The 26,085-nt window shown below is 37.2% G+C and overlaps 3 protein-coding genes across 5 annotated transcripts; 1 reads left to right on the top strand and 2 right to left on the bottom strand.

Annotated features, from left to right (window-relative positions):
- The first annotated feature begins 10,934 nt into the window (after window positions 1–10,934).
- On the top strand, window positions 10,935–16,351 carry LOC116019397 (anaphase-promoting complex subunit 10-like). Of its 3 annotated transcripts, none has more exons than XM_031259580.1 (8): window positions 10,935–11,027; window positions 11,156–11,164; window positions 13,887–14,093; window positions 14,199–14,259; window positions 14,354–14,446; window positions 14,608–14,678; window positions 15,900–16,004; window positions 16,098–16,351. In XM_031259580.1, exons 3-8 carry the CDS (start codon window positions 13,918–13,920, stop codon window positions 16,165–16,167), a joined length of 576 nt encoding a protein of 191 aa, XP_031115440.1. In that variant the 5' UTR covers window positions 10,935–11,027; window positions 11,156–11,164; window positions 13,887–13,917; the 3' UTR covers window positions 16,168–16,351. The 3 variants fall into 3 exon arrangements, with proteins under 3 accessions (XP_031115440.1, XP_031115441.1, XP_031115439.1); XM_031259579.1 differs by having other exon boundaries at window positions 11,013–11,027; window positions 13,663–14,093; XM_031259581.1 differs by lacking the exon at window positions 11,156–11,164 and having other exon boundaries at window positions 10,959–11,027.
- A 2,268-nt stretch (window positions 16,352–18,619) lies between these two features.
- Window positions 18,620–19,591, bottom strand: LOC116020322 (putative ribosome biogenesis protein C306.07c). Its single transcript, XM_031260802.1, has one exon. The coding sequence runs from the start codon at window positions 19,589–19,591 to the stop codon at window positions 18,620–18,622; it is 972 nt and encodes a 323-aa protein (XP_031116662.1).
- A 3,418-nt stretch (window positions 19,592–23,009) lies between these two features.
- Window positions 23,010–25,326, bottom strand: LOC116018902 (ribosomal L1 domain-containing protein 1-like). The gene is made up of 2 exons (XM_031258931.1): window positions 23,357–25,326; window positions 23,010–23,281 (listed from the first exon to the last, which is right to left on the bottom strand). Exon 1 carries the CDS (start codon window positions 25,250–25,252, stop codon window positions 24,407–24,409), a length of 846 nt encoding a protein of 281 aa, XP_031114791.1. The 5' UTR covers window positions 25,253–25,326; the 3' UTR covers window positions 23,010–23,281; window positions 23,357–24,406.
- Window positions 25,327–26,085: the final 759 nt, after the last annotated feature.

The following is a 26,085-nucleotide window of genomic DNA, read 5'->3' as shown; positions in this document are numbered from 1 at the left end:
TCTAATATTGCAAAACTTCATATTTTAACGTCATGATGAAGTCACAATAGCAAAAGACAAGAACATTAAAAGTTGTAACAACAAGAGTTAACACACACATCACAACTCTAAAATTATGTAAGATATATGATAACTGTTGCAAAAAGATTCAACAACAAAGAAAAACAAGAAAGTCTTTCAGATATTTTCTCAAACACTTAGTAAGCAGTAATGATTTTAGTAATTGAGGAAGATAATCTGAATGTATTATTCACTAATCAAAGGCCTTTAAATATGCTAGAATACAATAACAGAAGCACTGTAAATTTACTAGAAACTAGGATCATCACTAAAGAATGGGAACTAATTTATTACTAGTTCAAAACATGAAATAGAAAATACTTTTATAAAGAAAACCTAAGAATTATTCTAACATGTCTTCCCCTAAATTGAACATTCACATGCGCAGTTTAATCTTCAGTAGACTTTAGGTCACAGACTCCGAGCATCATTTTTTGTTTCTCAAATGTTGTTGACTTGAGTGCTTTGGTGAAGATATCAGCAACTTGATCTTTAATTTTGCAATATACGAGTTCAATAGCTCATTCCTTAACAAGATCCCTTATAAAGTGTCTCCTGACATCAATATGTTCGCATCTTCCATGTAGAACAGGGTGTTTGGACAGCTTTATAGTTGAACTATTGTCATAGAATATAGCAATAGGTCCTTCTCCTTTGAAATGACATTCTTCAAGTATTCTTCCCAATCATAGTGCTTGACAAACACAACTTGTTCCTGCAACAAACTCAGCCTCAGTTGTAGATAAAGTGAAAATAGGTTGCTAACACTTCGCTTTTTCGTCTCTTGGGAAAAAGTCGGTGGATTAACGTAAGATTAAAATGAGGAGCTGAATCCCCGAGTGTCGTACTCTAGGAATGATAACTTGGAAGTTTTAAGAGGGTGGGTTAATGGTGAATTTAGTTTATAGTGGGATGGAAATGTGTAAATGGAGATGGAATCCCAGAGTGTCGATCTCACGAGGATGACAAATTGGAGCTAAGTCAAGTGTATAACACTCGTAAGAGTGTGTCACCAAGAGTTACCAGAAATAGAGTAATGAAAAGGGAACGGTTGAAAGCATTTGTCACAAAGGTATAAAGTGGGGAGTTGGATTCATTTACTAGAGTTCACGCATGCTTAGGGCTAAGGCAGACTAGATTTAATGCAAATCATATCTAAACTAAAGGGAAGCAAAGGCACCGACACGAAGTCGCACAGAACTTGGACTCCTAATATCTCAATCGGCTAGGGCATTTTATCGAACACTTGGCTGTCTACCACTCCTTCCGGACCTAGTCCTCTCGGATCGTAGGGCGAGAATGTGGACAAATAAGACTTCATGGTAGCACAATCTCTTGTCATTACCACTCTCTCACACTCCTCACTCATCACCAGTAATGAGGAAAGGATTACAACTCAACATTGTCCATACAAGAGCAATTAAGACACAATTACAAGAGTTTAGTCAATTTTAACATTAAAGATCAAACATGCATCCACTCTAGGTTATTGCATCCAACTCCTAGATTATCTAACTACCACTCATGATAGATTTGAAATAGCAATTGTAAGGAATTCAATTTAATAAACAATGATGACTCTCCAAAATCAAATACACCCATCAAACAAGGCCAATCAGTCAATTAAGCAATCAAAAACAATTTCAAGCACAATGTGCGTCATTTCCACACTTTAAACCAAACACCGTCCTCGATGTTCGCAAATTTTACTATGGATCGCGCATCAAAACGACGTCGTTTTGATTAATGAAAACAGACGGATGAAACGGCCTCCGGTCCACAGAACTGCAGCTCTCTTTCAACATAACTGCAGTATCAGTTCAACACAACTGTAGTATCATTTGAGATGAACTATAGTATTAGTTACAGAGATGTACGGGAGCCGTTTCTCCCACTTATTGAAACGATTGTTTTGTGACCATGGTCCACGGTATAAGTACTGCTCGATGTTGCCTTAAGGACAAGTGGAATAAAGGAGCACAGGTCTATCCAATCAAGCAAACCTCATTTCCACACTTTAGAAGTGTTTTCGGGGCTCGGGGTTTCAAACATTACCCTTTGTGAATTAACAAATGGAGTGCTCATCATGTGTGCTATGTGTTATGCAAAAGCTCTCTTTTCTTTTTCCACACTTTAGAGTTGAAAATGGAGCATTCAAAAGTAAGAAGGGATAAGAGGTTTACAACCAAGTGAGAATCCCTTCTTTTCCACACTTTAGCTTCAAACCATGCTTACCTCCGCCACTTGCAATGCTCTTCTTGTCCACGTTCAAATCCACGCTCGTGGAAACCCTCTTGGATAAAAAAAAAAAAAAAGAAACTTCCACGAGGCTACTCCACGAGCATTGTCTTGTGTTTCAATTTCCCAGAAAAGGTCTACGAGCAAGACCATGCTCGTGGACTTAAGCGTGGATTTTTTCCAAAAAGGTCCACGAGCTAAACCACGTCGTGGAGGGGACATGGATTATTTCCAAAAACTTACACGTTTGAGTCCACGACGTGGGGTCTCTCGTGGACTAAGCGAATCTAACCATTTCCACTCCTTAAATCAAGATGTTTCGTCCCCTTTGGCACTTGCACTTCCACAACCTGCAAATTAAGGCTGAAAACCAACCATCTAGAAACCATAAAACGTACATGCTACAAAATGCAAAACCTTACAAGTTACAAAGCAAAATTTTCAAAGCAACCTTAATCAAAATTAAAGCAAGAAACACCTTGGGTTGCCTCCCAAGAAGCGCCACGTTTAATGTCTTTAGCCTGACGGGATTGACCTTCTTTTTCTCATTTTTCAGCTTCTTTTCCTTTATCATTTTTTTTCACTTTTTCATATTTTTTATTCCTTTCTCTTTTTCCTCTATTTTTTCTTTTCTTTCAATCTTTTGCCATAACACTTTTTCTCTTTTTTCTTTCCTCTCAAACACTTTTTCCTTCTCACATTTTTTTTCATTTCTTTTCATCACTCTTCCTCCCATGGTTCCAAATTACATACATGTTCCATCTCTTTAACCTTATCCGTACCAAAATATTTCTTCACTTGATGGCCATTTACCTTGAAATTCCCCTTCTCCGGATGTAAGATCTCTAATGTACCATAGGGGGAAAACTTTGTAACCACATAGGGATCGGTCCACCAGATTTGAGCTTTCCCGGAAAAAGTCTAAGCCTTGAATTGTACAAAAGCACTCGGTCCCCGACCACAAACTCCTTTTTTCTCTTGATGTGTATATCATGGTAGAGCTTGAATTTTTCCTTATAGGCCTTAGATGTCTTATAAGCTAGCAATCTCCACTCCTCAAGTTCATTGAGTTGCAACATCCATTCCTTACTGGCCATAAAAAGATCTTCATTTAACCTCTTGATTGCCCAATATGCCCGGTGTTCAATTTTAACCGGCAAATGGTAAGCTTTGCTATACACGAGCCGGTACGGAGTGATGCCAATTGGTGTCTTGTATGCAGTTCAAAAGGTATGGCCGATCCAAACATTTTATAGGCCAGGGGCGAAATTAAAAAAAAAAAAAAAAAAAAAAAAAAAAAAAAAAAAAAAAAAAACTATTTCAAGTAATTGTTTTTGAACTCCTTGTTGTTTTGTGTTAGAACCATTATCATAACATTGATCCCTCACAGTATATCAGAGCCAGGATCAGAGCATATTAGAGCCAATCAGAGGATATCAAAGTAGTTAGTTGTGATTCTATTAACTGTTTAACTTGTTTTTTTCTTACTTTTTCACTTCAAGATAAATGTTTCTCAGGTAGCATTAAATGAAAAAAATTGTGTATAAAAAATGAAAAAGTACCTGAATTTTTTTAAAAAAAATTTATGAATAGTCGATAAGTTTAGTTGTATGTTGTAACACAAATTTCAATAGTACTTCTTTCACTTTGTAAGTTTTTATTTTATATTATAATAACACTATTATATATATATATATATATATATATATATATTAGGGATGTCAATCGGGCCAACCTTATCGGTTTCAAGCTAGCCTTCTCGAGTTGTCGGAATTGGATGAGCAGTTCAATATTAATCACCCTAGGATTGTCTACCGGTAAGTGGTATGTAAATCTTTTAATATTCCTATATTTAGTTATTGGGGCCCTTTATGAGTTATATTCCTATAAAGTCCTAAACAAACTATCTAGAGAACTTTTAAGTAATAAGTATACTATCAAATATTCAAATCATCATTTCCAAACTTCAATTCCAAATATGTATGCATAATTGATAAATCTCATAAGTAAATTCCACTAAAATCACAAATTCAAAAGTCATAGATATAAATCCACATGCCCAAAAGTCACAAACTTACAATAGACTAAGTAGGTAGCATTCAAATCTCCATAATTAGTACTACGTAATTTTACAAGGCATAAAGTCATAAGCTAAAACCACAAATCTAAAAGTCATAATTACATAACTAACACAAATCCACAATTCACAAGCCACAAATTAACAATAAGAAGTAGCTAACATCCAAATCTCCATAATTGGTAATTCAAGTCATAAAGTCATAAACTAAAACCACAAATCCAAAAGTCATAACTTCATAAATCAATAATTTCAAGTCCGGTACCCACAGGCGGTTTATCCGGAGAAAACACAACTATGCGGGTACCCACGGGTGGTTTAGCCGGCAAAATTATTAAGAAAACACAAACTCAAGAGAATAGAAGTGAACTTACCCACTACCCTACGGGGCTACGGGCTACGGCCTGCTGCTTACAGCTTGCTGGAACTCTTGGAAGTGGAGAAACTAACAAGTCGAACTCCTGGAAGTGGAGAAACTAACAAGTCAACATTTTTAATTCAGGAAGTAAGCATACATTATGTAGTTCGAACTTTGAAGCGCACTGTAGACTACATTGGAGTAGGCATACATTAACAAATTTTAATTCAGGAAGTAAGCATACATTAACAAATAATCAAATATTATGTACTTTGAAATTGGTAGTGCAATATAGTATAGTTTCTCTGTAGTCTGTAAGCCATTAAATTAACCAATCCATTTTTCAAAGTAAAAAACCATACATTGATACACAGAGCCACAGAGGCACAGATTATATAATTAAGCATACTCTCCATGCTGTTTATTTCAAAGTAAGCATAATTAATTACAAATTTATAATTAACCTCTTGGTGCAACCGTGCAACAATGATTTCAAATGGTAGCCCGACGGTGGTTTGGATTTGGGAATGTAGCGAAAGACTGTCTCCAGTGAGCGATAAGCGGTGATCGTCGAGCGGTGAGCGGTGGACTACGGTGAGCGACGGACGGCGGGCGTTGCGGCAGTGCGCTCTATGTTCTGACTTCTGCGAATCTGTGTGGGAAGTGAATACTAAAATTTAGAAGCTTGGAGCTGGAGCGGGAGATTGAAAAATGAAAATGTGGCGAAGTCAGAACCCTAGTTTTACTGTTTTAAGCTTCAATTTTTTCGGGCTAACCCGGCTCAACCCTCCAGCCCTATAGGGCTGGCCCATTTAGCCAGATTAATTTATCGGGCTATTTTTTCGGTTTTTAACCCTATAATTTTTCGGGCTTAACGGGTCGGCGCATCGGGTTTGGACAAAATTGACATCCCTAATGTGTGTATATATATATATAGGTGCACGCTCTCCTGCATACTGCCGCCAGGAAAGAACTGCGACCAAATCTCCACTGTTCTTCTTCTAAAATCAATGACTCCATAGTAGTGCTCCATAATCAAAGACGCCGTGGCAAAAATGTAATTTGCATTCAAAATCAAAACTTAATGCACATGCGAGGGATATTATGTGCATTATTTTAATCTCTAAACTGCAAAAAAAAAAAAAAAAAAAAAAACCATCTAAAGCACTGCTTCGCGACGACAACGACGAAGGCAAATCTCTACTAATCAAGAGTATTGTGCCGTAAACAATCAATTTTCTCTTGATTTCACTACAAAAAATGGATAAAGAACAAAGCTCAAATGTTAATGCTAAGAAAACCCCAACTAAAAGAGGTAAAAAAAATTATATTTCTTGTTTTTTACGCATTTTATATGTAATACTTTACTACAATGATGCAATGTGCAAGCATTTTTCGAGAAAGTAACAACATAGTAATTTATCCAAAACCCTAGAAAGCATATAAACCACTTTATCATTTTGCTTGCTAAGAATTAATACTGGAAATGTACATGCAACATTTATGTTATTTGTAGTGTGCAAGTATTTTAGGTTATATGTGCAAATAATCTACTGTAATTATGCACCTTATCTTGCCTTTGTCAAAGTGTCAGTTAATGTTTACACTATACACCACAACAACTTTACTCTATTATTGCATTTAGTTTACAATATAAGTGCACCTAATATGACCACCCTAACTGTGCAAGTACATAGTCTTATATGTTAATGTAGAACACCTAAACTTCACTGTGAGAGTAATTGTGTTATAGATTAATCAATATTAACACACTATGTGCATGCAGAACACGGATTCCCAAACTTGGAAGCAGATGTTGGGTGTGCGGGACGAGGTTGAGCGGGTTTTTACCTGGCGGTTGTTCCAAGGCCGGGTTAATTTCTAGTGGGACAATTGGTCAGGTTTGGGCTCGCTAGGCAGGCTTTATCCTTTTCGGGGGGTTTCTTACTCTCGGGAGTTGTTCCTAGACTATATACATGATGATGCTCTCAACTTGGCAGAGCACGTGGACTTGATAGTTGACGGGGTTACTGCGGACTTGTCCCCTTTAGGATAGGGGTCGCAGGATATCCCAGTCTGGACGCCTGCTTCTGACGGTATGTTTTCATTTTCTTCTGCTAAATCCTTGCTTAAGCCTGCTTTGGCGGATGCCCTGGACCCCTTACTTGCTAAGTGTTGGCATAAACACCTGCCTTTAAGGTGTCCTTTCTAGCCTAGAGGGTGTTCCGGGGCCGGTTGCCCACGGATGATGTCCTGTCTCGTTTCGGTCATATGGTCGTCTCAAGATGTTGGTGTTGTCCGGTTCCTAGTTCTGATTCTATCTTGCATATCTTTTATTCTGGTAATACAGCAAAAGCTATTTGGAGCTATGTGTTTGCGTCCCTTGGCCTTCAGTCGCGTCACCAATGTTTAAGGACTTTGGTGGGCGGCAGGGGGCAAGGTGAGGCACGTAATCCTCTATTTTCCTTTGTTGTCAGCAGGTTGCCATACTTGGTGTTGTGGGAGTTGTGGAAACACCGTAATGGGTGTATGCATAGGCGTGATTCCCCGAGCGTTGCTCGCGTGATGTTCGGGGTAGCCAGAGGCGTTGCAGAATCTTTGTTTAGGAAGTGGCCCAAAGTGCATATTTTGCTTTCTAATTTGAGGACTATTGTTGCATATTTGGAGGCGCATGTGCCTCGATGGGTAGTTAGGGCTGTCAGGTGGTCCCCTCCGGCTACGGGGACTATCAAGATTAATCTAGCACTTTCTCCGACCGTAGGGGGGGGCTGTTGCCTTGGTTTGTAATCAGGGATGGGCTTTGCTACGGTGTGGCGTGGTCTGGGTCTAGAGATGTGATTCAGGGCTTGTTTTGGGTTCTGTTCTCGGGCTTAGAGTGGTGCCTGGTGCGGGGGGGAGGGGGGTTAGAGATATTCTGGTTGAGTCTTCACTGGCTGAGATGGGGGGTTATTTTGATGTGTTTGTGGCCCTCGCCTTGGGTTTTGGATGACTTTGTGTCCAAGCTCCGCTTCCTGTGCTCTTGCGATAGCATTTCATTTGTGTTGTGCCAACATCGGGCCAATATGCCTGCCTCGACCCTTGCTGATTGGGTGGTTGACAAGCAGGGGGAGTTTACTTTCCAGGCTTTACTTGAGCTTCCGCATACGGGCTCTTTTGGTTAATGATGACATGCGCTATGTGTTATTTGATATTGATGATCCCCCGTAGTTTGGTGGTTTCGCTTCTGTTTATTTCTTTGCTCTATTGTAAATTGCTTGGCATAGTTTGTTTTTTGGAATTTGTTTTTGAAGAATGGGAAAATGATGAAAAAAAAAAGAAAAAAAAAAGAAAAGAAAATAGATAAGGAAAAGAATGGAAAAGACGAAAAAGGGAAAAAAAAGGGGGGGGGGAGGAAAAAAAGAAGTTATAAAGAAAAAGAAAGGAAAAAGAGGGTGGTTGGCTTGTTTGGAGGTGATGATGGCCTGGGTCACCGGCTCTAGCCTCAACAACGTAGGTGATAGCGGTACAAGATGCACCCTAGTCCGGGCTGAACGGTGGCCGGTCAGGATTTCTCAAATCCGTTGACCTGGTCAGGCTTGCTGCTGGCCAATAGTGGTTGAACCCCAAAAGTCTGACCCAAAGATGCATCCTTAGTCCACCGCTTAGCTACATATCTCAATGGAATTGAATCCAATTTCAGGTCCTTAAAAACTACAAAAATATGCCTACACAGCAGCCCCACCCTTTCAAACATTTTGCACCCACATGAAACAATGACCTCCACAACATTATGCACGACACTAAAAACTCGATTGTCTCCATCTTTAATTTCATAGCACAAAAAACCTTGATCCTCCCTAACATTTACAACTCGACAACTAAAACATGCTGCACAAATCTCAGATCGAACCTCGTAAAATATAGTAACAGTATACACATATGCAGCATGTTTCTCCATGGACAATGGTGTCTTCAAATCTGGAATACTTGCCTCATAGTCACTATTGAGTTTATTAATAGAGTAGTGTTGAATGTCAATAGCACGATTAAAATGCATAAAAAAATTCAACCAAATTGGACTGAGATGTAGTAAAAGAACCAAACAAACTATTCTCACTCTCAGACCGTGAAGTAGTCCTAATTAAACCATTTAGAAGAGCATCCATAAAATATGCAGGAATCCAAAACTGACGAATATCAAACAATTTCACAAACCAATTATGTTCCACCAACCCAAATTCCTCCATAACCCAATTAGCATTCTCAACTTGACCGCTTGTTTGCGGATGGTAGGGCACTCCTCCCCGGTGTTGCAACCCTTTTTTTTTGAAGCAATTTCCTCATGGGTACATTCTGAAAGTGTGTCTCCCGGTCACTAATAATGATCATTGGCACTCCAAATCTAGTAAACAATCTCTCGAGGAATTTCATCACACTCTTTCCATCATTTGCCTGGAGTGTCTCCACTTCTACCCACTTGGACATGTAATCAATGGCTACAAGGTTGTGCTTGAACCCTTTAGAATCCGGGAAAGGTCTGGCAAAGTCAAGAGCCCAAATGTCGAAAATTTCACAAGCAAGGATGAAATTTTGTGGCATTTCATCCCAGCTTGTGATATTTCTGGTCCTTTGCCATCTATCACAATTTTGCACACATATTTGAGCGTCCCGGAATATCGATGGCCAATAGAATCCGGCTTCAAGCACTCTCCTTGCGGTTCGATTCACCGAATGATGCCCCATCCTATGACACTTTTCCTAACTCTTCCTTTCTTGATGCCAAGGTAGGTGCAAATCTGTCCTTTATTTGGAGTAACATGATGGAAACTCAAGACATTATCCACGAACACTCAAGATGGAGGGTGGGGGATGGCTTGCAAACTTCCATTTGGGGTGACAACTGGTTGCCGGACATCAACAATCCAAAGGTAGTGTCCTTTCCATTGCCTTTCATGGAGAACTCCAATGTGGAAGATCTTATTAATCCCATCACTAATTGCTGGGATGAATCCACCATCCGAGAAATCTTCACAAATAGAGATGCTGACCTTATTATGAAGATACCACTTCCAATCCAAAAGGTGCAAGACAAAATCATATGGGGTCTAGAGGAAAATGGAATGTTCTCGGTCAAAAGTTGTTATAAGGCCATCCGAGGTGTTTTGAATGAGGACTCTACTAAGAAGTGAAGTAGTTTTTGGCAGCTCAAAATTCCTCCAAAGGTCAAAACATTCTTATGGGAGACCTATAACTCTTGCATTCCCACAAAGGACAGACTGAGACAGAAGCATATTAACTTCATAGAGACTTGTAACCTCCGCAACATTAGTACCGAATCCATCTCACACCTTCTTGCGGAGTGTGACTATGCCAAGGCTTGCTAGAACTAGCAACATTTTCATTTTACCCAGAATGTCAAGGATGATTTCCAATCATGGTTGTGTAACGCTTTGGATATTCTCTCCAAGGATCAGTCCTGCATTCTCTCTACTGTCTGCTGAAATATTTGGAATCTTAGGAACAACATGGTCTGGAACAACCACGCTATTGAGTCGGTTGATGGTTTGATTTTCAATTCCAAATCTTTTTACTCAGCATGGCTTGCAGCGACAACATAGGAAAATCATAACAAGGAGACTGTTTCATCAAATGCACAGTGGAAAAAGCCACAACATGGCTCCATGAAATTAAAAGTCGATGCAGCTATCAATATGGATGGTGGTTGCATGGTCGTAGGATGTGTGCTGAGGGATGACCAAGGGCTCTTTGTCGCAGCCAGAGGTGCAAATTGGAGAGGCGTCTTCAATTCTAGAGAGGCAGAAGCGTTGGCAATTCACGATTCGCTAAGATTACACAGATCACACACTCAAGGCAGTGTTATTATTGAGAGTGACTCCCAACAAGTCGTTCAGAGCTTCTATTCTAATGTTGGGGAGTCTTCCTTTCATCTCATTTTAGCAGATATTAAAAACTTAATGAGTATGTTTGCTTAGTATAATTTAGTCTTTGTTAAGCGATTCGCGAATCAGGTTGCCCACCTATTAGCTAGGCAGTCTTTTTCTCTGGTTGCTCGGAGTGGTTCATGAACCCTCCTTTTATCATTTGTAACACCCTTCTCTCGGTTTTGAATTAATGCTGTTACCTTTGGTTTTTTTTAAAAAATACCTTTGTGCTTGCAAAAATTAAAAAAAAAACCTTTGCAAACATGTGAGTACCAGTACACCACTGTACCAGACATGATTTTTGCCTCAATAGTACTAGTAGTCGCCAGACCACAGACCAAACTCCAAGCTCGTCGTCGACTCCAAGCGAAAGGTACTCTTCCTAGTTCCTCCTCCATTTCTTGCTTGATTTTTGAATTTTTCTGTCTTCCAAGTTCTAATCTAGATATTTTGATTTTTTATTTCTGATTTCTGATTGCTTGGTCCTTGGCTGCCTTCCAGTATACAAAGGTAAGTGATCGCTTTAAAGGGCAATTTAAAAATGTTAATGATTGGCAAGCTGCGTAGTGTTTGATAAAATGCCCATGTTAAACTTATTATGTTTTCCAATGTAATTTTTTCCATTGCTTTTTGTCACTGGAATATATGGGAGTGTTCTTTCGGCAGTATTTCTGCAAGTCTTGTCTCCAATGATTAACCAATCCAGTGCTGAAGTTTATGAATATTTGGTGCTCTGTAAATGGGATACAGCTAGAGAATACTTTGTACTTAATTAGAGAACTACTTCTGATATTCTTTGGATTTCAAGATTCTCTATATGGATTATACCTAGGGAATAGTTAATTAGATAGCTGCAGCTACATATTCTTTGGGATTTCAAAATTTTCCATATACTTTGTACTTTGATGGATTTTTCGTAGGAATACTTTGTACTTAGTTAAAAAAACAGCCACTAAATATTCTTTATGCAATTGACCAATCTGCTACTGAGTGTTTAAATGGCACTTGGTATGAATTTTCTTGGATTATATCATTATGTGAAGGAACTAGGAAGTCTATTTATGTACTCGGTAATTGATTAGGATATACATATCTAAAAGTCAAGAAACTGCCAAATGTGTTTCTATGTATTGGAGCTTCAGAGATTTGTTTTAGTTTCAATAAATTTTTTTTCCCAGCTTTAGGCCATCCTCAATAGTGGGGTTTTTATTGTGGTTTTTGAGAAGTGTGATTAGGAAAGAGAATATGGTAGAAAAGATGAAAAAAGAAAAAAAAATAAAACAAAAACTGATTTAAAAATAAATAAAGCAAACTTATAACGTGCACACGCGCGAACTCTCAAGGCAACCAATCAAACTCATGCGGATCCCACTTGACTGTTAAAACCCCTCATTTGCAAGAGGGTCTCACCTTGTCTCTCTCTTCCCTCTCTCGTGGTGACAAAAATCTTCTTAAAAACCGTGACAAAATGACTAATGGTGAAGCCCTTAACCTCTTTTCTACCGAGGTCATTATTTCAGTCTTCACAATGGCTAGGTACAACAAAGCCAATGAAATTCCAGTGCAAGCACTAGAATGAAAATTTGCAGCACTGGAATAAAATTCCAGCGCAGCGCTGCCTCCTTTTTGAATATGCATTATTGTTTATTTCACTTATTTTGGTTTGTTTATATTTTAAAATTTAAATTAGTAGCATAAATAAATAAATAATTTGTGCTAAAAATTTAGGAAATGTTGAGAATTGGGGTTCCTAAACCGAACCGAACAAATTCCTTATTGAAACTGAATTTTTTCAAATTGAACCAAACTATAATGTTAAACCGAATGGCATCATTTAAAAAAAAAAACGAATAAACCGAAACCAAAAAAAAATCGAACTGAATACCGAAACGTCCACTCCTAACTCAAACTTTTAAAGTGCAAATATCAACACTACAGAGTGCAACTAAGTAAAGATAAAGAGTATATCTATCCATTGCACTTATACGTATGACAAGTACACTTGAACGCGATTTTTGGTCAACACATGGGCGTTCCGAGGTAACATTTCGACATGATTTTTCGGTCGGCAAAGGAATACTATCTTTCGCTGACGGCTTCTCGTAGCTCAGAGAAAGCGGACCCATCGCGGGTCAGCCCGAGGGGTGAATTAAGATGCAAGCACCGGTCAAACCTGCCTGGGCCGCCACGGGTTGGGCCGGACCCAGGCCGACCTCCCTGAGGTAATCTGGGCCGACCCCTCCGGGCATCTCGACTGAGGCCTCGAGGTCTTGGTTGATGCAGTCTTCTCGGCGCCAATCGCGGTCCAAGGCCATTGCAACCACTCACCTCCTTTTCAGGGGTGGTTAGAGCCTAAGGAGGGTATAAAAAAACTCCTCTATGTCTCATTAAGACACATCTTGTCCTTAGAACACACTTGTCTTGTTATTATACGAATCTCTTTTTGTAATAGCATTGCATTAGCTTTAATACAAGAATTATCTCTGTGATTGTCCATTTTGTCTTGTCATTACAACATTCCTAGTTTAATTCTTACCTTTGTCATATCCCTTACATAATCGGGTTTTGTAATTCGGGCCACCCGAGTTATTAAAATCCATCACTTAGTTTGTTTTTTATTCATAAGATAACGAATTTAAGTTAGAGTTCTACTACATTTACTCCCAAATCTTACTCTCTCAATTTTACTCTCTGATATGGCAGACTCTGATAAGCTATTTTTTTTCCATGTGGGTCCTAATACAAGTGTCTATATCAAGATTTTGTGTGTGGGAATAAAAGTTGGGGTACACATAGTATTAAAGTTAAACTTGGCTTTTAGGCTGTAATCAAGAAAAGAGGTTCAACAAGTTCTGTTTGACCATTAATTTAAACTTTTGTGTAACTCTTTCTCCATATTTGTCATGGCATGCTAAGAATGATCTGTCTATCCATATCTGTACTGATCTTGATACCATTAGGTATTTCTGTTTTCAGGAGATTTAGGCATTTTTGTCTATATTTTACAGGAGTAAGAAATTCTGGAATTTCCTGTGAATGATTGAGCCTCTCATTGATCAATCAGGCTAATTAATTCTAACTAATGCTGGAAATGCAATTTGAAAGGAACTGGGTTTCACTGTATTTGGCAAAAGCTCCAACTTGCTTTGTTATGCTCTCCAAAATTAGGGGTTTTGTTTCAATTGATTAAATTTTCTTACTTCAGTTAGATCCTCTGATATGTTTTTTATAGTAGCAAAGTCCACCGGAGTAAGGTAAACTCAATGGAAAATTCATCAGAAGGAGAGGAAGAAGGGAAGCTTACAGGAGGTAGCCAACAGCTTTTGGTTGAAGATAACCTCTGGGAGATGGCTAAGAAGGCTGCTTGGAGTGTCAGCTCTTGCAAAGCTGGAAATGGCATTACTTCCCTTCGAGATGATAACCTTGATACATACTGGCAGTTAGTAAACTTATATAAATACTCTTCAGTCTTCATTGGTGTGTATAATTCATTTCTCTATTTTCTAATTCTACTCTCTCCCTTCCCCCTTCAAATGGGGTTTAGATCTGATGGTGCACAACCTCATATGGTCAATATACAGTTCCAGAAGAAAGTAAAGCTCCAAGTATGTGTTTTTTTTTTTACTTGCATCTTGAAATGTTTGTCTTTCTTTCAAAAATGAGGTGCATTTACATGTTTTAATTATATTGTTTTTCCAGTTAGTAGTGTTATATGTTGATTTCAAGCTTGATGAGAGCTACACCCCTAGTAAGATTTCAATTCGTGCAGGTGATGGTTTCCACAACTTGAAGGTATGTGTGCGTGTGTGTGTGTTTAGGGATTGATTAGGGGTGCCTGTTCAATTGATTAGATTCAGTTTTAATATTGAAAATGTGATGTAGGAATGCATATTTTATTCAACATTTCAATGTTTTTCTTAAGTGGATTTGAAGCCTTTCATTTGCTAAAACAGGAGATAAAATCAGCGGAACTTGTCAAGCCAACCGGATGGGTGTATATATCATTGTCTGGGAATGATCCTCGGTGAGAAATAGAAGCTTTCAAAATATTGTTTTACACTTATCTAAAAGAAAACAAACAGACACCTACATTTATATTGTTTGTATAAATTTATAAACATATCTCTTGCACTGGTTTTCCTTCCATTTTGTTGCCTTCATTAGTTTTAATGTTCTTTATTTTTCGTAGTTCATGTAAAGTGAGGGGATTGATTGAACCAAACACATGAGTTTAGGATACCTCCAAGTCATTGACTTAGTTTTGTAAAGGAAATTCTCTATCAAACATGTTTATGAAATCCTTTTCTAAAGAAGTATAAATCATCTTGAAACCTTTGTTTCTCGTGGGTTTGGATGGATGGTAATTGGAGGAAAATATAATGGGAGGAAAGGAAAGAGAGCTTAAGATTTAAATTTCTCTTGTTTTCATAGGAAGGAAATGGAGGAAAAAGTAAACCCATAGAGAATGGGGTGGAAAATAAGCATCCATACTATCAAATATTTCCTCTCCCAATTGTGATGTAAGTAGAAACTCTGTCATTCTTTTCTCAACTCACACTAAACATATAATATGTCTTCCCTTGCCTTGCCTTAATACATGTATCATCTCCTTTTCTCATTATTTTGATATTTTCTCACTCTTCTTCCTTCTTTTCATCTCATTTTATTTCTTCTCATCCATCACAAATTTACTTCTCCATTTTCCTTTCCCTCCTAATCTCTCTAAAATTATATCCCCTAAATTTCTACTCATATGAAACTCAACATTAAATTGAATGGACTTGCCTTACTGTGGTTCTTTCCAGTTTCTGATATATATTCGACTAAACAACAAAGTGTCAATGTATAAATTTTTTCCTTGTAAAATTGAAAATCACTGTCATCTTGTGTTTCATCTACTCTGAGGAAAGATTGAGATTTTAGCCTTGTACTTTGGAGAGAGCGTTATTTGTTGAATTTTGGCAGATTAATTGCTCAGGAGAAAATCAGGTTGACAAATGAGATTCTAGTCCTGCATTTTTTCCAAAGGATTAGTGGAATCATTGTGAATTTAAGTGACAATGGGAGAAAGTCACATTGACTACAATAGTTGTTGCTTTTAAATAAAAGAATGCTTATGCCACAATGTTTACTGAACATAAGTAATTGGATAAACATTGTTCATTCCCCATTATGTTTTCTTTCATTTTGACTTGTTCCTGTTGCTATAGGCTCACTAACCATACAAGTTTTTCCTGTGCTGTAGTGATACATTTGTTAACACTTTCATGTTGCAAGTGGCAATTTTGTCGAATCATCTGAATGGGAGGGACACTCATATCCGCCAGATTAAAGTCTATGGACCTAGGCCGTGCGTCATATATGTTCTTCTTTTGCTTTGGATTTTTAATCTTAAATTATAGATGATGATCACCAATTCACAAAGTATATCTAAATTATGCAGGAATCCCATTCCACTTCAACCATTCCAGTTCACCTCAACAGAGTTCACTACCTACTCTATTGTGAGGTAAAACTCAGAAGAACATCAACATGTTTCAATGTAACAAAGCAGCTGATTCAAGGTTGTTAAGTATAGTAGGTGTTTAGAAAGTGCAAAAAAGTGTATTTAGTCCATCAAGTAATTAAAAATGTTGGATAATGTTAACTTGTAAGTTATTTTCTTTGAATGAAAATGAGAACAATATGAGAGGGTAATTTTGTAAATTCACAAAAAAAATCATATTTGTTGTCATGAACCAAACTGATAAAAGAACCAAAAGTGGCTCACTTGGAGTTGTTGATTTCGTGGCGAGGCTCAACAAAGCAGCTACACCGTCCTACCTATTTAAAGTTTGAGAATAGGTCGAGGATGTTACGCCCCCGATGCCTCTAATCATTAGCTTTACCTGATAGAACTATCGCGTCAACTCCAGCTATCTTAAGTGCTCTGCCTTGACATAATTGGGTGACGACGGTGGCTAAGTTTGTAACGACGGTGCCTAAGTTGGGAACGAATCGGCTAAGTTGGGAACCACGGTGGAAAAAAATAATAATATTGCTTGCTAGGACTATGGAGTTTTCTTGGATACAGAATAAAATGTAGTCCGTTATATTTTAATCAATAAAAGAGGATTGGTTGGAATGGAATCAATCATTGAATTGATAAAGAAATGGGAAATGAGTAGCTTTAGCTTAATCCATATTGTTTGAGTTGTTTATTATTAGACAACAAGAGTGCCCTCACTATCACTTTCACCTCATCTTTTATTCATTTTTATTTTCCTCGATCTTTCCTTTTCTATTTTTTTCTTCTCTTTCGCTAGTAATGAAATAAAGGTTTGTGCTTGCAATAACAATAGAGATATTACGAATAGGTTTGGGGTTTTGAGGTTAATGAGCTAAGAATTTGTAAATGGATTGGGTTGACTTTATTATGTTCACATATCAGACTATCATAGAGGTTTGGATTTTTTTTAGAAAAATAAAGTTAGCTAATCGAAGCTTCGTAAACAAGGAGTAAAAGAATGGTAAACCACTGCATACAATCTATCTTAGATATGTCGCTCCTAGTTAGAAGATGAGTTATCATATTCGCAGATTGTTTTACCCGAATAAAGCAAACATCTTGCATAATCAAATCAAAAACCGTAATAGTTCTGCAAGTTTTGAGTCCTTTTATCACCTCCAGTGCACCAGTTTCAACTTGTATGCTGTCTATTCTTGAGTTCTTTAAAGTTTTGAGGCCTTTTATCACATCCAATGCACTGGTTTCAACTTGTATGCTGTCAATTCCTGAGTTTTTTAACCAGGATAGAGCTTCCCTTATGCCCAATGCTTCTGCTGTCTTAGGATTGAAGACCCCTTTCCATGGAATTTCTTTTGCCATAACAAAGGTTTTGGAGTTAGACGTTTGAGCTTCCTGCTCTAAGCTCTAAGCATTGCTTTCAATGCAATTCTGAGATTTCAAATCCATATTTCCAAGGAAGAATGCACAAATATCATTACCTATACTATAAATAAACCAGCTGCTAGTATAAGATTGCCCTCCATTTTTAAGGGATAAAAAGGAAAAACCATCTTCTTGGCTTGATCATATTCCATTTTCCCCTTCACAGCACATCATAACTAGATCTTATAGCTAGCTAGGCCCATTCAAATCTTCATTACTATCAAACTTCATGATCAATATGATAGTTTCTTGCTCCTCAATGTGAAATTACAAGACTAATTGCATAAAGTATCAATACAACAAATTATTAAATAGAGGAATTATTTAGCCATTCTAGTATTGCCGAATTTATTCCCAGAAGTGAACAGATACTACCGACTCTGTTACAATGTTGTATCTTTTCATATCTACTTTCTAAACCTATTGAAGCACAAAGAGTCAATACCGCCTATACTGAGTCTCGAATCCATGACGTCCCATTTAAGAGAGGATCACTTCGTGCCACTAGATCATAAGGCCATTGGCAGAAAACGTGGGAAGAAATCATGGGAGGACAGAGCACATGGTTTACAACAAATACTCAGTTCTCATTGCATTTTTTTTTTGGTTTCTCAACAGTTTTAGCTATGGGAATGAAAAACAATCAAGCTGTTGAAAATGGAGGAAGCAAGTTGAGAGAACAACTTGTCTCATTTAGAAAAATGACCTGACCTACTATATCTATCATTAACATAAACAACCAACAGCATATATTCTATGAACATATATAATTGAGAAACTGACATGATTCCTTTCCAGTCAAAATCCAGGTTTAGAACATATAAGAGTAATTGTTTCATGCTTTGATACAACTAAATAGTTTAATCTCTAAATCATAATCATATCAGCTGAACTAATATCACTGAAACCGAAATTGAATTGTTATGAGGTGTCTCAAACAAGAAGATAGTTGTAGTAGTTACCACAAGTGCAGCAACAATGCAAGCAATCCTCCTCCTAATAACACAATTTCAGTAGAAGAGCGGGCAAGCGAGCTATGCATTGCCTTCTGTGTCGTAAATGGGCAATGCCATAGAATCCAAAAGCTTCAAGTATAGAACGGTAATGCCAGCCCACTTATTGGGAACAAGAGAAACGATTGCGTCTATAGCAGCAATAACATTGTCCACTATTTCTTGATTATCCATAACTCCATTCCCATTCCCAACCTTCACCGCAGTACTTTTCCCCTTCCCAAAACGCAACAAAGTCGATTTACCATTAGCAACTGCATCGATCTCCTCCTTCCAGTTCCCATCAGCCTTCAACTCCACCGGCACTGGACCCCTCTTCTTGTTCTTGTAAAATCGCTTCCCCAGTACATCCCGAAGCAAACGAATCACCTTTTGATCTGCCAGAAACAAGTCATGCGAATCGTATAGCTTTCGCTTGGCCCCTAAGGATTTGAAGTTGGATTTGAGGTTGGAGAGCTTGAGAACTCTGGTGATTGGGATATCTAGGGATTTCATCCTCTTCAGTACGGCCTCGGGGTCGAGTGTGGTCTTGACGGTGTTGCAAAGGATCTGAGTGGGCTTGTTGCACACAAATAGGCAGATATCGGAGAAGGATTGGAGGGAGTGGGGGAGTGGGATTTTGATGGGAGTTGATACCTGGGAGCGGTTTTTGCGTGGGGTTTTGATGGGATTTGATACCTGGGAGAGGTGTTTGGTTGGTTTTTTTTTGGGATTTGATACCCGGGAGAGGTGTTTGGTTGGTTTTTTTTTGGGATTTGATACCTGGGAGAGGCGTTTGGGTGGGAGTCTCCTGAGACTCACAACCAGGTAGATCGAATCATCATCATCATCATCATCGTTTTCTTCATCTCCTTCCGTGGGTTCTCGTGGGGTGGTGGTGCTTTTGCACTGGAGTTTCTTCCATTCGAGGAGAGCGTTTACAGCTTTCCTTACTGCTTCTTCGCTCACATTATTACCCAATTTCCCTGCCGTAGAGGAAGAAGAATCAGCCATCCTGAGAGTGAGAGAGAGAAGAAAACAACAGTCAGAGGCGGCGGGGGTCTAGGGTTCAATTGCTCAAGGCAAGAGCGGCAAGCAGCAATCTGGTGGCTGGTGCGGACAGCGGACTTGATTGAAACTTTAAGTCAAAGTGTATAGTACAATTAGGTCCAAGTAAAAAAAAAAATTCATTCAAGTCTTCTAAATCGATAAAAATTGTTCAATTAAGTCCAAATTGACTTGTTTATCAGCTCAAATTTATGAGGTGTTGATACGTATCATTTTAAAATAAATATTTTTATTTAATAAAATTAACATTATTAATTTTTAAATAAATAAATAAATAATATTCAAAAAATAAAACAGCCCGCGATTGTCCGACCGGTGGCTGTCTTCTTATCAGACAATCGTGACTGTCCGGCATGACAGCCACGACGATCTAAGGAAGACAGTCATGGCCGTCTTCTAGATCTGGAACGGCCATGGCCATTTTCCTTCGTCAGCCATAACGGTGGCCATTCGGAAAGAAGAGAGCCATCGGCTATCCGAGTTAAATCAATTGTCAAGGAATGACTCATAATATAAATAAATAACAAAAAATCCCTTCAATAATAAACATTTCATTTTATATGTCAATTAGATATTTATTACTTAATCATTTTTATTCTACAATTTTCAATTATATATTCTATCCAAGATGAACATAACCCAATGCAACACTTTCTATAATTTCATAGGAAAAAGTTATAAAACCTTGCTGTCCAAAATTAGATAGCCCAACACAACGTCGTTTTGGAGTTTTTATATATATGAGTAAAAAAAGAATATATTTTAATATGTATTCTATTACCACATTTTAATTTACAATTGTAGTACGAATAAGAACTATTACTATATTTTACAATATTACGTAAATATTAATAGTGTAAAAGTGTTTTGGACGGGAAGATTGATGATTTTGCTTTTTATTAATAGTATAGATAGTATAGATTGCGTTATGTACTGTATTATTACGATTAGTAATTTTAATCTAGAATTGTATTATGAATAGAAGAGTAAAAAAGAATATATATTTTAATAGTAATTCTATTACCATTACCACATTTTAATTTACAATTGTAGCACGAATAAGAATTGTATTACCATATTTTACAATATTACGTAAACCTTAATAGTAGTATAGAAGTGTTTTGGACGTGAAGTTAAAATGGAAGATTTTGTTTTTATTAATAGTATAGATTACATAAGGGCATTTCAATCATTGTATCACTTACTCCCTTTCAATTTCCTGTAATCATATTCATGCATAGCAAACACTGTAATTTGAATTCATACTTTATTCTCACCTTATTTTTTTCCCACCGAATTATAATTCATTTTCTCCCTAATTTCTTCATTCCAACCAAACGCCAAATGAATTGATAAAGAAATGGGAAACGAGTAGTTAGCTTAATACATATTGTTTGAGTAGTTTATTTATTAGACAACAAGAGTGCCCTCACTTTCACTTTCAACTCATCTTCAATTCATTTTTATTTTCCTCTTCCTTCCCTATTCTATTTTTTTCTTCTTTTTTTGCTGGTAATGAAATGAAGGTTTGTGCTTGCGATACACAGTAAAGATATTACGAATTGGTTTGGGGTTTTGATTTGGTTAATGACCTAAGAATTTGTAAATGGATTGGGTTGACTTTATTATGTTCACATATCACACTACCATAAAGGTTTTGGATTTTTTTTTAGGATAACGAAATTCATTAACTTAGCTACTCGAAGTCGCAAATTATACTGTGGNATCTAGAAGACGGCCATGGCCATTTTCCTTCGTCAGCCATAACGGTGGCCATTCGGAAAGAAGAGAGCCATCGGCTATCCGAGTTAAATCAATTGTCAAGGAATGACTCATAATATAAATAAATAACAAAAAATCCCTTCAATAATAAACATTTCATTTTATATGTCAATTAGATATTTATTACTTAATCATTTTTATTCTACAATTTTCAATTATATATTCTATCCAAGATGAACATAACCCAATGCAACACTTTCTATAATTTCATAGGAAAAAGTTATAAAACCTTGCTGTCCAAAATTAGATAGCCCAACACAACGTCGTTTTGGAGTTTTTATATATATGAGTAAAAAAAGAATATATTTTAATATGTATTCTATTACCACATTTTAATTTACAATTGTAGTACGAATAAGAACTATTACTATATTTTACAATATTACGTAAATATTAATAGTGTAAAAGTGTTTTGGACGGGAAGATTGATGATTTTGCTTTTTATTAATAGTATAGATAGTATAGATTGCGTTATGTACTGTATTATTACGATTAGTAATTTTAATCTAGAATTGTATTATGAATAGAAGAGTAAAAAAGAATATATATTTTAATAGTAATTCTATTACCATTACCACATTTTAATTTACAATTGTAGCACGAATAAGAATTGTATTACCATATTTTACAATATTACGTAAACCTTAATAGTAGTATAGAAGTGTTTTGGACGTGAAGTTAAAATGGAAGATTTTGTTTTTATTAATAGTATAGATTACATAAGGGCATTTCAATCATTGTATCACTTACTCCCTTTCAATTTCCTGTAATCATATTCATGCATAGCAAACACTGTAATTTGAATTCATACTTTATTCTCACCTTATTTTTTTCCCACCGAATTATAATTCATTTTCTCCCTAATTTCTTCATTCCAACCAAACGCCAAATGAATTGATAAAGAAATGGGAAACGAGTAGTTAGCTTAATACATATTGTTTGAGTAGTTTATTTATTAGACAACAAGAGTGCCCTCACTTTCACTTTCAACTCATCTTCAATTCATTTTTATTTTCCTCTTCCTTCCCTATTCTATTTTTTTCTTCTTTTTTTGCTGGTAATGAAATGAAGGTTTGTGCTTGCGATACACAGTAAAGATATTACGAATTGGTTTGGGGTTTTGATTTGGTTAATGACCTAAGAATTTGTAAATGGATTGGGTTGACTTTATTATGTTCACATATCACACTACCATAAAGGTTTTGGATTTTTTTTTAGGATAACGAAATTCATTAACTTAGCTACTCGAAGTCGCAAATTATACTGTGGGCCATGGTCATTGCTGATACTGCAATTGTGTTGAACAGATACTTCAGTTGTGTTGAACAAATACTGCAGTTGTGTTGAAAGGACACTGCAGTTGTGTTGAAAGGAAACTGCAGTTGCGCGGAACAGAAGTCGTTCATCCGTTCAACACAACTGCAGTATCAATTCAACACAACTGCAGTTCCAAACAGATGAAACGGCTTCTGTTCCACGCAACTGCTGTTCCTTTTCAACACAACTGCAGTCTCAACCATGACCCATGGTCCATGGTATAACTAATGACTCGAAGTAGCTTCGTAAACAAGGAGACAAAGAATGGTAAACCACTACATACATACAATCTATGGTAAACCACTACATACAATCTATCTTAGATATGACAAAGAATGGTAAACCACTACATACAATCTATCTTAGATATGACAAAGAATGGTAAACCACTACATACAATCTATCTTAGATATGACGCTCCTAGTTAGAAGATGAATTACCAATATTCGCAGATTGTTTTACATGAATAAAGCAAGCATCTTGCATAATCAAATCAAAAGCCGTATTAGTTCTGCAAGTTTTGAGTCCTTTTATCACCTAGTGCACCGGTTTCAACTTGTATGCTGTCAATTCCTGAGTTCTTTAACCACAAGTTTTGAGTCCTTTTATCACCTAGTGCACCGGTTTCAACTTGTATGCTGTCAATTCCTGAGTTCTTTAACCACGATAAAGCTTCCCTGATACACAATGCTTATGCTGTCTTAGGATTGAAGACCCCTTTCCATGGAATTTCTTTTGCCATAACAGAGGTTTTGGAGTTGGACACGTTTGAGCTTTCTGCTCTAAGCTCTAAGCTCTAAGCATTGCTTTGAATGCAATCCCGAGATTTCAAATCCATAGTTCGAAGGAAGAATGCACAAATATCATTACCTATACTATAAATAAACCAGCTTCTTGTCTTGATCGTATTCCATTTTCCCCCTTTACAGCACATCATAACCAAATCTTATAGTAGCTAGGCCCATTCAAATCTTCATTACTAGCAAACTTCATCATCAATATGGATAGTCACCATGGCACAGTTTTTGCTCCTCAATGTGAAATTACCGGACTAATTGCATAAAGTATCAATACAACAAATTATGGAATTATTTAGCCATTTTAGTATGGCCGAATTTATTCCCAACTCTATTACAATGTAGTATCTGTTCATATGTACTTTCTCAACATACTGAAGCACAAAGAATCAATACCGCTCCATGACCTCCCATTTGAGAGAGTCACTTCGTGCCACTAGATCAGTTATCCTTGCCATTTTTTTCTGTTTCTCAACAGTTTTAGCTATATGGGAATGAAAAACAATAAGAGGCACAACACAATCAAGCTGTTGAAAATGGAGGAAGCGAGTTCAGAGAACAACTTGTCTCATTTAGAAAAATGACCTAACCTACTATATCTATTATTAACATAAAAGTTATAAACAACCAACAACATCTATTCTATGAACATATATAATTGAGAAACTGGCATGATTCCTTTCCAGTCAAAATTCGGGTTTAGAACCTATAAGAGTAATTGTTTCATGCTTTGATACAACATACAAGTAAATAGTTTAACCTCTAAATCATTATAATATCAGCTGAACTAATATCATTGAAACCAAAATTGAACAAGAAGATAGTTGTAGTAGTTACCACACGTTTCAGTAGACGAGCGAGAGAGCTATGCATTGCCTTTGTTTCCCATCGTTGCGTCGTAAATGGGCAATGCCACAGAATCCAAAAGCTTCAAGTGTAGAGCCCTAATGCCAGCCCACTTCTTGGGAACAAGAGAAGCGATTGCGTCTATAGCAGCAACAACATTGTCCACTATTTCTTGATTACCCATAACTCCTTTCCCATTCCCAACCTTCACCGCACTACAAGTCCCAGTCCCAAAACACAACAGAGTCGATTTACCATTAGCAACTGCATTGATCTCCTCCTTCCAGTTCCTATCGGCCTTCAACTCCACCGGCACTGGAACCCTCTTCTTGTTCTTGTAAAATGGCTTCCCCAGTACACCCGGAAGCAAATGAACCACCCTTTTATCTGCCAGAAACAAGTCATGCGATTCGTATAGCTTTCGCTTGGCCGAGAAGGATTTGAAGTCGGATTTGAGGTTGGAGAGCTTGAGGACTCTGGTGATTGGAATATCTAGGGATTTTATCTTCTTCTGTACGGCCTCGGAGGCGAGAGTGGTCTTGGTGGTGTTGCAAAGGACATGAGTGGGCTTGTCGCCCACAATGAGGCAGATATCGGAGAAGGATTGGAGGGGGTGGGGGAGTGGGATTTTGATGGGATTTGATACCGGGGAGAGGTCTTTGGGCGGGATTTTGTTGAGAGTGACGACCAGGTAGATCAAATCATCATGGTCTTCTTCATCTCCTTCCGTGGGTTCTCGTGGGATGGTGGTGCTTTTGGACTGGAGTTTCTTCCATTTGAGGAGAGCGTTTACAGCTTTCCTTACTGTTCCTTCGCTCACATTATTACCCAATTTCCCTGCCGTAGTGGAAGAAGAATCAGCCATCCTGAGAGAGAGAAGAAAACAGCAGTCAGAGGCGGCGGGGGTCTAGGGTTCAATTAATCAAGGCAAGAGCGGCAAGCAGCAAGCTGGTGGCTTGTGCGGACTGCGGACTTGATTCAAGCTTTAAAAAAAAAAAAAAAAAAAAAAAAGTTAATACCTCCAATTGTCCTCCGAGTATTAACGATTTATCAGTTGTGGTCCCTTGACTCTTAAATGACCTCCAATGGTCTTCCAAATTTTAAAAAATAATCATCTATGGTCCTTTTAGGACGTCTCATGGTCATTTTAAACTCGGGTTATTTTAAGAATTAGAACCACATGTGGCTATTTTTTAAAACTTGGAGGACCATTGGACGTCATTTAAAAGTCGAGTGACCACAGCTGGTAAATCACTAATACTCGGAGGACCATTGGAGGTATTAACTCAAAAAACAAAAAAAGTACAAAACAAAACTAATGGGTTGTTTGGTTGAGTGTAGTTTGGAGAAAATTAGAATTCATTGAATTGCAATACAATGAATTCCCAAACTACATTGTTTGGTTGGAGGGAATTGCAATTCCCTCCAAATGATGAATTGCAATTCATGGGGTACCCCTATGAATTGCAATTCAAGGGAGAGGAGTGGCAATTTTGTTGGTGTAAAGACAATTTTGCCCCTCCTCCCATACCTTTTGTCTTTTTCTTTTTTTTTTTTTAACAAAAAATTTGAAAGAATTATTATTATTATTATTATTATTATTATTATTATTCTTTTTAAAGAATTATTATTATTATTATTATTATTATTATTATTATTATTCTTTTTAAAGAATTATTATTATTATTATTATTATTA

The sequence above is a fragment of the Ipomoea triloba genome, chromosome 5, assembly GCF_003576645.1.
Source record: "Ipomoea triloba cultivar NCNSP0323 chromosome 5, ASM357664v1".
NCBI classification, from domain to species: Eukaryota; Viridiplantae; Streptophyta; class Magnoliopsida; order Solanales; family Convolvulaceae; genus Ipomoea; species Ipomoea triloba.
Note: the sequence above shows the minus strand (reverse complement) of the source record. Positions and strands in the feature narration are given on the sequence as shown.